Here is a 14,600-nt window from a genome sequence, read left to right as displayed (position 1 = left end):
CCATGGCACATGTGGAGCAAGGCAAGCCCCAGACCCTGCTCCCCAGCCAGAGCTTGAGGGCCAGACTGACGCATCTGAAGGGCTGGATGTGGTTCCTGGGCCATAGTTTGCCCACTCCTGATGTAGTTGAAGCAGCAGGGGTATGGAAGTCCTCCTCAATATTTATGCTCTTTCAAGTTGAGCTCCTTGGACTGTAGAAATAACATGCACAACTATCTCAATTTATCATTAACAATGTATTGCAGAAAAAAGCCCCAAACTCCTAACGTATTACTATACTTTGGAGAAAAAGCATTTTATAATTAACTTTGTTGTGAGGAGTAGTGTTGAATTTTGCTCTTAGTCTCTTACCTTAGGTTCTTTCTGTTAATGACAGGTAATATACCTGATGCAGCTTATATCCGGGTTGCTTGTGGGAAACGTCATTTGGCCAGGACTCAGGGTGACTATATTCCATTGGACCCATCACATCGTGCTCCAGTGTCTCAGAAAACAGCATGCAGTGATACAGAGAGTGAGGATGACTCTGATCATGACACGATTCTCCACTTTGCTCCCAAAACAAAAACTCTTAGGCAGAGGATGGCTGAATATGCAGGTAAGTTTAAGCCTGTTTACCAGGGCATAAAAGTGGCAAAACTTTAACTGTTTGAAGAATGTGAAATGCACTAAAAAGTGCAATTCTAGGCCCTCTTTGTAAAAAGAGTGGTGCAGACCCTTATTGCCCTTTTAGGGCTTTTCTACACAGGTTTATTAAATCAGATTAACTTTAGTTAGTTCACTTTACAGTGCCTTATGTCCACAAACAACATTTTTTTTTTTAAGTGATTACTTGGCATCTTAGGTCACTAATAATCCTCAGAAAAGGAGTAACTCCACTTCATAGGGAGTTTGCTTTCTTTAAGTTTGGGTGGATGCATTCCTAACTATTCTCCTTCTGGCAGTCCTCTAACTACTATCTCACACTACATAGTTCTATTCCTGGACTGGCCTGTCTTGTGCCATCCACTCCCCTGGGGTCATCTTAACCAGATGTCCTCTCTCAGTTTAAATGCTGGCATGCAACCAAGAATGCCCATGTTTGATATCGGATAATAGTAAGTTCACATACTCCTTGCTCACCTTACCTGATCACTCTCATTACAGTGTGTACGGTAACACCCATTGTTTGTTCTCTGTGTATGTAAATCTCCCCACTGTATTTTCCACTGAATGCATCCGATGAAGTGAGCTGTAGCTCATGAAAGCTTATGCTCAAATAAATTGGTTAGTCTCTAAGGAGCCACAAGTCCTCCTTTTCTTTTTGCGGATACAGACTAACATGGCTGCTACTCTGAAATACTCCTTATAGTAGTCAGGCCAAGCCCCTCTCCTCTGCCAGGTTTCTGTGTGGACTCATTCAGAGATCCAGGACATGATTGCCCTATTTGGAGAGCTGCATATTCAATCCCATCTGGAGAAGAGTCACTGGAATGCAGCCAACTACAATCTACAAGGCATTTGGAGCAAATGCCGGTAAGGAGGCACTCCTGGAGCTGGTCCCAGTGCTGAGTCAAAGCGAAGGCACTCCAGTGGAAGTACCTGAGGACAAGGGATCATAACAGGACTTCTGGTAATGCTCCCATCACCTGCCCATACTCTGAGGAACTGAACCACATTTTTGCAAGTGAAACTACCACAGAACCCAAGACTTACGTGGCGGACAATTTTCCTCAACGCACCCAAGACAACATGCCTGGCACCCAAAAAGCCACTGAAAGCTACCTTGGCCTCATGTATGCCATGGGGATCCAACCAGGAGGAGATGTTTTCAGGGCAGCCAGAAATTGTGTTACCCAACAGATTTGGACACTACCCAAGAACAGCATATGAATAGCCATACTAAAACTGCTGTGGATGAGTTCTACCAGCAGCCAGTCTGAAAATGCTGGGATGGGGACTTATAGCCATGAGCATTATGTGCTGAATTACAAGAAGACAGTATAGGGGGATGTATTCTACTTTTTTCGGGGACCAGCTGTCCACTGCCATGTTGGTTGGAGGTAGGAACCTTTTTTTTTCTCCCCTCCGTATTTTGCATTAAACGCCCTGCCCTCAGCATGCTGAAAATGGCATCTGCGTCAGAGATTTACTGCTTTAAAGTTTTATTTCCCTGTGGTATCAAGCTGCACAACCATCGGCCACACTTGCCGACTCCATAAATCTCTTCCTGAGCTGTATCCTGCTTGTTCTCCCTCCCCCATGATGCCCTCCCTTATATGCTGCTCAAGATGTCTGCCAGGCAATGCATTTTTTAATCCCCAAAGTGCAAACGTTTATTGTAGCAGCAGATACAGAAAAAGGAAAGCAAACACTAGAAAAGATTCATTATTTCAGTTTCATTAATACTGTTTTTAGTAAAGTTGAGAATTCATGTGGTAAATGGCCCAATAAGGTTGCAGAGTCATTTGAAAATGGGTTTAGAGCAGTTACTGTAGAATTTTATTTGTCAGAAGGTACCTAAAGATTTAGTCTCTAAGGTGCCACAAGTCCTCCTTTTCGTTTTGCAGATACAGAGTAACACAGCTGCTACTCTGAAACCTATAGATTTAAAAGTGTATTGTAAAAGAGAACTGAAAGCAAAGATAGTGCTTTATTTTGGTGCACACATTGCAAGGCAAAGCAGCACTCCTGGGACTGCCCATATAGCTAGTGTTTCTGTTCCACTCCTGCACCAGCGCAGGGACACTAGCTTGGTAAATAGCAGTGCTGTGTGTCGTCTTGGTTTGCCCATTGCCTTTTTCCTTCTTAATTTTCTGGGAACTCATCTCAGAGTAACATCCGCCACTGTAAGGACAGCCTGCAGTGGTGCACATGCAATTACTAACCTGCTGACTGCTGCACCATACAACCTGCAACTTAAAACCAGCACAGCCAGTTCAGATGCCCAGTGTTTATTACAGGGGGCCTTTACAAGGGGAAGTAATTTGGAAATCTTCTTACTGTCTTGAAGTGAACCTCAATGTGGGAAGAGACTATTGGAATAGCATTCTAAAATTGTGGGGAAGAAACATTTTTGGTTTGGTGATTAGGGTGAGGGACAGTAAGTACTTGTGCTCTTTCTTATTTCCTGTAGCACCTGTAATGTCATGGCCCACATGAAGAAGGGAGTTATCACCTGCAGAGTGGCTGACAAATCTTCAAAGGCAGGGGGGAATGGCAAGAGAAGATCTGTCCCAGGAACTATTGAATTCCTCCCAGCAGAGAGCCACATAGAAAGGCGCAATTGTGGAGGACTGGTTTCCTAGAGTATTCTCAAAGTATCTAAATGGATTGAATGGCCCTGGACCGGGACCTGAGGTAGACAGCTGTGATAGAGCACCTTTTAGTTATAAAGGTCAAGCACTGCACCCAAAGTTCCAGTGTTCTGCAAACTATAGAGAATGCACCATACTGAGACTACTATTTCAGTCAACCCTGGGACATGGAGAAGGAAAATTCTCTTCAGTGCATCACCTACAGGAGTTTGAGCATTCCTTACTTTGGCCATACCTCACATCCATTGCTGTTAAGGTTTCACCACATTCTCATTTAATTGGTTCTTCTCTCCCCTCCCCCCCCAAGATGTAGTGTTACCTGTTTTTGTTAACTAAATACATTCATTTTGCTTTAACTTGGCTGAAATGTTCCACTGAGGAACAGCTCAACCCATAAATGACATTGTATGGGTGGGGAGGATGTTATCAACTCCTTACCAGAAGAGAGCACAAACATATTTCTCTTTTTACGGTACATTTGTCACCCCCAGTGGAGGAGAACAATGCATCACTGACCCTATTTCCTTGACCACTTGGGGCATTTTGTAGAGACTTACTCTCTCACTGTCTGTAATGTTCAGAAAGTCTCTCCACTTCCTGCTCCTACCCATCCTCCAGGATCTCTCCCTTACTCTTACAGATGTTATGTGAAATACAGCAGGCATTTAGCATACAATGAGGAGAAACATACAGCTTTTTCATAAAGCATCACCTGCCCTTCAGCCTTCTAAAAGTTGACTTCACTAGCATTCCATAGGTACTTGGAATACTCCTTTCTCTTGTCCAGGTGTCTGAGAGCCTTTGTAAGCCAAAAAAGCAGAGGGTAAGAAGAATCTCCCAGAATGACAGGAGGAATCATAACTCCATTCATTTCTGTAGTGGTCTGGGGAGCAAAAATGTCGTCCTTCATTCCAGTATCCAGGTCACAACTTCTAAATGTTCTGACATCATGGACTCTTCCAGACCACCCCCATGTTAATATTAGTGAATCTTTGGCAATGATCAAGGTCATGCAGCACCACAGAGAAATACCTTTTCCTCTTGATCAAGTCTTTGGCTTGAGGGGAAGTGTGTGTGTGTGTGAGAGAGAGAGAGAGAGAAATAGGGAAATCATTGCCACACTCTGACATGGTATAGCAGAACCCTCCTCATAGCATCCATGATAACAACCCCAACAGTTGAGCTACCACCAACAACCAAATTAATTACTGACTGACAGTAAACAGGGGAGACTAACTTCCAGAGAGTGATGGCAACATGCTTCTCCATGTTGAGGGGAACTCCCATGTTGGTGTTCTTCTGTAGCTACAGTGCTCACCCACACAGATCCTCCAGGAAAGTGGCCTTTGTTATCCTGAAGATCTGCTACCATTGCTGGTATCCTGGTCTGCATTACTACCCTCTTCCCCTAGACACTGCTAGTTGAACCAATGCTTCTGGGTTGGCCATTGAATAAAGTTGCTCCTGATAAATGCCCTACAGAAGTAACTACTTGATTTCATTCTCCTTCTCCTCTTCCATTAGCTGTATTACTACAGCATCAAAAGCCCTATGAGACCACAGAGCCAAATCTGTCAGTCTCCATGACTGAAAATGCATTTGCATCATCCCGTTTGTATTAACGGCTGTCATGATCATGGTGCTCAGCAGCCTGTCGTCCATACTACCTTGAAAATGATGCTGGCAAAATTAATGGATGACAGGAGGAGAAGTGTGGAAGTTTTAATTTGACCCTGAGATCCTGCCTTCTTATAGTTTCTGGTAGGCATACCACAGGCACCCTGGGAATAATCTGAGTTTAGGGCTGAGTGATGGAACATTGCATTGTGGGGTACGTGCCCAGAATGCACTTGAGTTAACCACTCAGCAGAGCTGTGTGGATGTAATGATTAACAAGGAAAGTACATTGTGATGGTATAACAAAGTGGGGTGGAGGGAGGGAGGTAGTCCAATATATGCTACCATAATAACTGCCTCAGATTTTTATTCAGTATGACACTCTATGCATTCAATAATGGTGTTTTGTTACTTGACTGCTAGGAGCTTCAGAGTAATGTTTTTTATAGAACTTTATAAATGTTGACTAATCCACATAACACTGTTATGAGTCAGATAATTTACATCAAAGATTTTACTGTTCTAGTCACCGTTCCCTGCTCTGATGTATACTGCAGTCCCTCAGATTCATCTTGTACAATTGTTTAATGTATGTTGAACTCTTGTAGTGGATGAGTGTTTATCAGGGGCATTGTTGTTTTTACATTATCTGCTGAATAAATTTTTCTGACCATTATCATAGCCTGATCCAATGAATTTGTGCCCTGTTGTCTTTCTCGTTTCGATTAATTTGCCTCCCTTCTCTATCCCAGTTTGTTTAGTTTAAAAAGTTTGAATAAGCAAGAATAAATAAAATGTAAAACATGAAAGTATCAATCATTTTCAGTGCTGAACAGTGTGACTTTCCCTAATGACTTCTGTCCAGCTTAAACCTTTTGTCTACATGTACCATTAGCTTTATATATTAAGATAATTACATTTAAATGTATATTGCCTGGACCATGGTAATGACCGTGTAGATTAGTTTTTATGCTGTACTGTCACATTTTTGTTACTTCAGGTTAATTATATCCATGGCTCTTCTTCCTTTCTCTTCAGCTCTTTTTCAACCCTCAAAAGATCACATTTCTTAAATGTGACCTACTTTTTGGGAATCCATGCCTTTGAAGGAGTCAGTCAAGTAGCTTAAGACCAAAATATGAACTTCTTAAAAGCATGGTTATACCTGAAAGAGTGACAATGTGAAAATGCCAGAATAAGGATGCCATGTTTGTTGACTGGAGAATAAGAAAGCTGTGTAGTATTTTTTTTTTTTACAAACATGCCCCTCAAGTTATCCATTTTGATATTAATAATATTTTCAAATTCTGCATTTTTTATCAAAGTAACAGTATAATCCTGCCATTTACAAATATTTTGGTAATTTATTTCAAAATACCTGTCAGTAAGTATGTCTGTAACAATACAGACAACAAAAAAATTCAGGAAATATTTTTTGACAGATTCCTTACTAGGTATATTAATACAGAATTTTGAGTAAAAATTCATTTAAACTACAATCCAGAAATGTATTTCCTGTACCCCTGAGAAGCAGGGCGAAGGCTTGGGGGCACCAGGGGAAATGGAGGAGCTGAGGGAAAGGGAAGTAATTGCTGGGAAGAAGCCTGGGAGTGAACCTGGAGGGTTGTTGGGTGTGGTGGGAGAAGTATGGAACAGATTTATTTCGCGGGGGAAGGGATTGTTAGGGAGTTGGGGAACCTCCCCCATGCAGACTCTGGCTGATCCCTAGCCTCTCCTGTTCAGTTCAGCACATCTGGCCCTGTCCACGTATGTCCCTGCACTCCCACTCCTCCCTGTCACCTCACTCAGCCAGGCATAGCTGCCCCTGTCTTCGTGTGTCCCTGCACCCCCATTCAGCCACACCCCCACCTCTCCTGACCCCATGTGTTCCTGCACCCCCACTTCCATTCAGCCACTGTCTCAATGTTGTCACCCCACTAGCTCGTGTGACACCCCCTCCCATATCCCATGCCTCCTCACCTGGCCCCACTGGTAGGGTGCTGTGAGGAAGGCAGCCTCTGCCCCCTCCCTCTCTGTGACTGGCTGCTCCTACCTGTGAGCCGGCTGCCCTCTCTTTGGGTGCCACACCAGCCCTTGGTGGGCAAAAGATGTAATTGCAGCTTCCCGTCACCTCCCTGTCAAAATCAATTATCCCGCAGGGGAGTCTGCGGGGGACATTAATTCTGGGCTTGTGCAGTGCGGCAGAATTCCACCAGGAGTAACTCGAGAGGGATTAAAGGGGTCTAAGATGTAGCCATTATATTGACTTTCAATAATGTTCATAGCCATTTTGTTTAACAAATGAAAAAATGCTTTTTTTCTAACTGCCAGCATTGCAAATTCAACCTGGGATCAGAAAGTTGAGCTTTCTGGCTCTCGATTCTGCAGTTAGAACATAGAGCCCAATCCTACACTCCTTATTCAAGTGAGGTTTATAAGATGAGAACTTAGTTCATAGTTTTGTTGATGAGTGATTAATTGCAGTTTTAATCGCCCTGTTAAACAATAGAATACCAATTAGATATTTTGGATGTTTTTCTACATTTTCAAATATATTGATTTCAGTGACAACACAGAATACAAAGTCTACAGCGCTCACTTCATATTTTTATTACAAATATTTGCACTGTAAAAATAATAAATGAAAGAAATAGGATTTTTCAGTTCCCCTCATACAAGTACCATAGTCCAATCTCTTCATTGTGAAAGCACAACTTACAAATGTAGACTTGTTTTGTTTCATAACTACACTCATAAACAAAACAGTGTAAAACAATTAGAGCCTACAAGTCCACTTAAAGAGTGTGATCAGTATGAAGCATGAATGGACATATGAATCTCTAGCTCATCTAGCACGTGAATATTTTGCAACGCCAGCTACAACAGTGCCATACAAATGCCTGTTCTCATTTTCAAGTGATATTGTAAACAAGTGGGCAGCATTATCTCCGGCAAATGTGAACAAACTTTGTCTGAGCGATTGGCTGAACAAGAAATAGGACTGAGTTGACTTGTAGGCTCTATAAAGTTTTACATTGTTTGTTTTTATTTTTGAATGCAGTTATTTTTTTGTACATAATTCTACATTTGTAAGTTCAACTTCATTGATAAAGAAACTGCCCTACAGTACTTGTATTAGGTGAATTGAAATACTGTTTCTTTTGTTTTTTACAGTGCAAATATTTGTAATAAAAAAAAAATATAAAGGGAGCATTGTACACTTCGTATTCTGTGTTGTAATTGAAATCAATATCTTTGAAAATGTGGAAAACATCAAAAATATTTATATAAATAGTATTGTTTAACAGCACAATTAATCGCTTGACAGCCCTAGTAGTTAGAACAATAACCATCTATATTTACATATATTTAGTATGGATTATATACAGTTTGATTTGCATAGTAAAATGTGTTTGTAGGGCACAGTATTTTATGCTTGCGTTGGCTCTGCAGCAACAGTTAACTAAGAAACTCTATTCTCAGGGACTTAATTTTCAGTACAGGTCTGTTCCTGCTGCGGCCTTTAAATCCCATTTTGAGAATCCCACCTGTGCTGTTCTTTCTGCCTGTCCGATTTTCTTAGGCTTGTAGGAACAGCAACAAATATTTTTGGGGATGGTGGTGGGAGTGCAGAAAGGATAGATGGAGAGAAACTGCTATTTTTCATATCTTTACTCTTCATTTTACTTCCAGTACCCAAGAGTGATGGAACAAGTGAAGATGATGAAATACAAAACATGTGGGAAGAACAGCAACTAAACAAAGGAGTCAGACTCCCACAGGTAATGTGCTTTTTCTTTCACTGTTGTTGCTTTTTGCTGCTATGCAAGATAGTTTGGTTTGGGAGCAATGTTAGAGCTCCTTCTTTCTTGGTCATTGGACATGCTAATTCATTAGGTGTGAGGAGAATAGAACTAGGCGAAGACTGTGCTAATGCAGATCAGCAATTTCTCATTGCTAGCTGATCAGAGGAACAGCATTGTCATTAGCCTCAAAGAAAAGGTGTATTACCCACACTATTCAGTGCAGAGGGAGACTTTTTGGAAAGGCAGATAATCTGAGTCAACTTAAAGTCTGCGAATGAAACTCTGAGCTAAAATATCTGCTGTGAAAGATCTTAAAAACAAAAGTACTCACAAACCAAAACGTTAAAATGCCATCCTCTAAAACCTACACTATTAAACTATCAATAAGGGAAGGGAAGAAACACTCATAACACTTACTGTGCCCCTCACCTCTCCCCGCCCTCTAGTACTAGATTGGTTATTTAACCTTTCTAAGGGCACTTTCACGTGGCGTTCAACGGGGTTCCATCTTGTTTCCCTTTCAGTTCAGTGTGTATGTGGGCATTTGGGTGGCTTTGTAAGAGTATGAACTATGGCACTTTCAATGTGCTGATGACCAAATAGGTGCTCCTTTAGCTAGTCTAGGTGAGATTGGGGCAGGTAAGAGAAACAGTCTGTCTAAAGCTCAGTCTGGATATGATTGAAGGGATGCTGGGTTTATTTTCCCACTGTGTGTTTACAATCTGGTATTATTGGATACCCAGCTCCTATTAGACAACTGTGTGGCAGTTATTTCTGGAAAGGCATTTTTTCCTCTGTCTGGCCAGCAGATTGCAGCCATTTCTTTCAGGTTCAGAGTTCGTTGCCATTATGCATGACTTTGTCACTTCAAGACTAGATTAGTGTGATACTGTCTACATTGACCACACCTTAAATCAATTTGGAAACTGAAACTGACCTAGAATGCAGAACATCTTTTCATAGAATCCTAGAATATTAGGGTTGGAATAGACCTCAGGAGGTCATCTAGTCCAATCCCCTGCTCAAAGCTGTGACTGGCTGAAAGCTTTTCTAAGCTGTGATTGGCTGAAATCCTTCTTTTGTCACAATTACTTACTTTCAAATTGTGGAATCTGTCATATATTCGCCGATTGTCATAAAATTTAGAGTTTACTTAATTTATTTTTACCCTATAGTAAATGCCTATTATATTTGCAGTCTGTTGCTTAATGCTTATATATGCTGTAGCCCTTCTATATTATTAACTGTTTAAGCCTCATGAGGAGATCATGAATTATTCCCAGAAATCTTGCATATAACCATGTGGTTCTAAAACAAAATATAAAGGAAAAAAATGAGAGCATATTTACTGTTGGCTGTAAAGATGGGATTAAAACATATTAAAAAATATTATTTACCAGGTCTCAGTTTTCAGGATGGAAGTGTTCTGTACAATCCTGGAAATTGTAGGGATTTGTCAGTTCATGAAGAGAGAGGAAAAACGCATAGCTAGAACTAAAGAGATATCTGGATAATCAGCTTTACCCGTGTATACATTTTACACAGGAAACATCTAACTTTTTAGAAATTTGTATTTCATTATGTACATAATTACAACTTGCTGTATATTCTAATCATTGGGCCTGCTAAAGCTTACAGTTCCAGAGGAAAACAAGTTCATAAAAATTAACAATGTTAATTCTCACAGGGAATTAATGTAGACACTTCTCTACATAAATCTCGACCCATGAAAATAAGGTTTGATCCCTCTGTTTCACTGCCACCTGTGAACCTGGGAATTGTAAAGAAGCGACTGACTACAAGGTAAGTGTTACTAGTGTGAAACACAAGTTTTGAACATTCTGTGTTACATACAGTGCTGTTGCACTGGTTCATAAAAGACATTACACCTCATTCTGTCTCTACTCTTTGACTCTTTCTTCCACGTACTAGAGGATATTAGCATTATTGTTTTATGTGTAATGTACTTGCTGCTATATTCAGAATAGTAGTAAGATTTTTGTTTTGCTTGGTAGTAAACATCGCCACAATGTTCATCTGGAGCTTTTTGTTAAAATCTCTTCCACTGCTCTACCACTAGTGCAGAGCCATAGGATGGAGTACTAATGTAGACTAAACAACTCTGTGTTCACGCCAAAGTCATGTGAATATGGTGTCAGAAGGGCTTGATGAAATGTTGATTAAAATGCTTTCCGCTCTTCTCTGCTAGTACCCCCCACTGTTGCTAAAACTGGTGGTAATACAGTTGTGGGAGATTAAGCAAACAGCACAAAGCTCAAATCTTAACACCAATTTTAGGTCCTTGTCCTGTGGAAAGTTGTGCATGGAGATACCCATACAGAGCCCTACTGACATCAGCTTTAAAAATTGTGGCTAAATTGGCTTGAAGAATTTTGCAGTGGTTAATGTTTTTTTGCCTATTTTCCTGGAGAAGATTAGTTCTGGGTTCACTTGACTATAGAATCAAATTAATAAAAGAGAATCAGGATATTAGGGGTTACAGTGGACGAGAAGCTTGATGAGAGTCAACAGTGTGCTCTTGTAGCCAAGAAGGCCAATGGCATTTTGGGATGTATAAGTAGGGGCATTGCCAGCAGATTGAGGGACGTGATCGTTCCCCTCTATTCGACATTGGTGAGGCCTCATCTGGAGTACTGTGTCTAGTTTTGGGTCCCACACTACAAGAAGGATGTGGAAAAATTGGAGAGAGTCCAGCGGAGAGCAACAAAAATGATTAGGGGACTGGAACACATGACTTATGAGGAGAGGCTGAGGGAACTGGGATTGTTTAGTCTACAGAAGAGAAGAATGAGGGGAGATTTGAAGCTGCTTTCAACTACCTGAAAGGTGGTTCCAAAGAGGATGGGTCTAGACTATTCTCAGTGGTAGCGGATGACAGGAACAAGGAGTAATGGTCTCAAGTTGCAGTGGGGGAGATTTAGGTTGGATATTAGGAAAAACTTTTTCACTAGGAGGGTGGTGAAACACTGGAATGCGTTACTTAGGGAGGTGGTAGAATCTCCTTCCTTAGAAGTTTTTAAGGTCAGGCTTGACAAAGTCCTGGCTGGGCTGATTTAGTTGGGGATTAGGTCCTGCTTTGAGCAGGGCGTTAGACTAGATGACCTCCTGAGGTCCCTTCCAACCCTGATATTCTATGATTCTATATTAGGAACATATAAAATTAGGTCACCTACTTGCAAGCCAGCAGGGATAAGAAATAATTTAATTTGACCATAATGTGTTTAAAATATGCATAATTACAGAAGGCTGAATTGAACATGATTTTTTAAAATTGTAATTGTATTATTTTCCTTTAGTTTGATTTGACCAGCTAGTTAATAATAATGACTACTTTTTTGATGTATTGCTTAGTTTTTCAAAGTTGGAAGTGGAATCCCACTTTAGGAAAATGAGGCAAACTGTAGCCCACATTCAATCCTGCCTTGCAGTGCTAAAAGCCTGTCCAAAATGAGCAGGCACTCAGAGTGGATTGTGCAGATTTTTAGGATATCTGGCCTCTCCTTTCTTACATGACCAGATGAACAGTGAAATAGTCAACTGTGTTGATGCTGAAGTATCATCATTAGCATCTAAGCTACCACCCATGTAGATGAAAGCTGAGATTGGAGAACAGTGGAATGGCCAGTCCACACCCCACACATTGGGAAATGCTGGCATGATTAATTCTTAGTAGACTTTTAAATTGAGTGGGACTAATGGAAGTAAGTACTGTTATTACTAACCTAGAACTAGACTTGCTGCATAAGAACATAGCAGTGGCCATACTGGGTCAGACCAAAGTTCCGTCTAGCCCAGTATCCTGTCTTCAGACAGTGGCCAATGCCAGGTGCCCCAGAGGGAATGAACAGAATGGGTAATCAAGTGGTCCATCCCATCACCCATTCCCAGCTTCTGGCAAACAGAGGCTAGAGACACCATCCCTGCCCATTCTGTCTAATAGCCATTGATGGACGTATCCTCCATGAATTTATCTAGTCTTTTTTGAACCTGTTATAGTCTTGGCCTTCACAACATCCTCTGGCAAAGCGTTCCACAGGTTGACTGTGCATTGTGTGAAAACATACTTCCTTTTGTTTATTTTAAACCTGCTGCCTATTAATGTCATTTGGTGACCCCTAGTTCTTGTGTTCAGAGAAGGAGTAAATAACACTTCCTTATATCCTTTCTTTACATCAGTCATGATTTTATAGACCTCAATCATGTCCCCCCTTAGTCATCTCTTTTCCAAGCTGAAAAGTCCCAGTGTTATTGATCTCTCCTCATACGGAAGCCGTTCCATACCCCTAATCATTTTTGTTGCCCTTTTCTGAACCTTTTCCAATTCCAATATATCTTTTTTGAGATGGGGCGACCACATCTGCACACAGTATTCAAGATGTGGACATACCGTGGATTTATACAGAGGCAATGTGACACAATGACTGAGGAAAAACTTAAGGTGGCTTAACTTGACTTTAAGTTGTTTACAGATGTTTGGGGTTTTTTCAGAATGACATCATTACAGGACCTTCATCATGCTCACCAGAGGGAGCATGAAAAATATACACAAGACATTGAAAGCTCGAAGAGTACCATCCAGGAGTTAGAGAGGTCTTCAAATGCAGCTCTGAATTACAAATTCTACAGGTCTATGAAAACTTACATGGAAAGCCTTATAGACTGTTTGAATGAAAAGGTATCAACTTTTTGTTTTTCTTCTTTAAAGGGGATGAGGTGAGGTTTGTGATATTCAGCCAACAGAATAGTCGCCTTCCTCGAGAAGTTAACATTTTGTTGCCACCAAGTATGGGGAAACAATATTAAAGGGAAACCATAAATTTAAAAGCACTTCTGTCAGAAGGCTATCTTTTATGTAATGCTTAAGATTGTTTAACGAGCCTAAAGAAAATACTTAATTTTCCTATTTTCCATTTGTCTTCTTTGGGGGGGAATAGTAAAACTGCGGTGGTGATTGTAAAATCCAAGTCTTGTCAGAGGGAATTTGCTGTTAACATAATACCCTAAAAGTACTTTTAAAAAAAAAAATCCCTTTTAAATATTCTGTCCCTGTGTCATCACTACATTGGGCAGCTTTGGTATTTGACAGATGGCTTGAGTATAATTTTAGATCTTGTATTGCTCTGCCAACAACCAGATTTTTTCAAAATAAAAATATTGGACTAGAATAAGGATATGTGGGGGTGGGGGGACATTAGTTATAAATTATGCTGTTTTAGGTAAAAATTGAAAATTAAATTGACAGTCTCACCTAAATGCTCAGTTGTGTGCATCTCAAAACTTCCATAGGAATGTACTCAGTATTATAGAATGGACGGGGTGAGGGTTTCAAGTTTAGATTGAGATGGATTAGCAGAACTGGGGGGGAATTCTTTTACACCACCTGGCTGTGCTATATCTAACTAGCTGAAGCACACCTGTTTGCTGTAGCCTTCCCATCATAACCATCATGTGCATTTAAAAGGAGTGGGAGGGCAAGCAAAGCTTCTTACAATCTGGGTGAGGCAAAGAATACATAGCAGTATCCACCCAGGACATAATGGCAATATGGTCTGCATTACTGTATTTAGAGCTTAGGCGCTACCTTTAAAACCTCTATCTAAATATCAGAAAGAGGGAGAATAACTGCAGATTGCTCATTAAAATGAGCAAGGTATTCATTCAAAAATCTGAAATGTTAAAAAAAAAAAAATCGTCCATTTCACAACTTTATTTCAAATTATTAAGTAAACTGTAAAAGGAAAGTAAGGCCATGTGAATTAAAAGCTCCAACAAGTCTTTCTGAAACCTTTTGGATGAGAGAATTCTCTAATTTCTTGTGATAGGAGGATAATTCTCTGTCTTCCTAGTACTGGAACAGCTG

The 14,600-nt window shown here is 40.6% G+C and overlaps 1 protein-coding gene across 4 annotated transcripts in view; it reads left to right on the top strand.

Moving 5' to 3' along the window:
- GCFC2 (GC-rich sequence DNA-binding factor 2) overlaps positions 1-14,600 on the top strand; it is a 45,052-nt gene that overhangs the window by 7,752 nt on the left and 22,700 nt on the right. For all 4 annotated transcript variants that reach the window (XM_073335819.1, XM_073335817.1, XM_073335821.1 and 1 more), the window contains exons 4-7: positions 377-598; positions 8,607-8,695; positions 10,407-10,522; positions 13,229-13,415. In XM_073335819.1, the coding sequence (XP_073191920.1) occupies positions 377-598; positions 8,607-8,695; positions 10,407-10,522; positions 13,229-13,415 (614 nt within the window). The remainder of the gene's footprint in view (positions 1-376; positions 599-8,606; positions 8,696-10,406; positions 10,523-13,228; positions 13,416-14,600) is intronic.

The sequence above is a fragment of the Lepidochelys kempii genome, chromosome 3, assembly GCF_965140285.1.
Source record: "Lepidochelys kempii isolate rLepKem1 chromosome 3, rLepKem1.hap1, whole genome shotgun sequence".
NCBI classification, from domain to species: Eukaryota; Metazoa; Chordata; order Testudines; family Cheloniidae; genus Lepidochelys; species Lepidochelys kempii.
The sequence above is the reverse complement of the archived record's forward strand: the minus strand, read 5'-3'. Positions and strand labels throughout refer to the sequence as shown.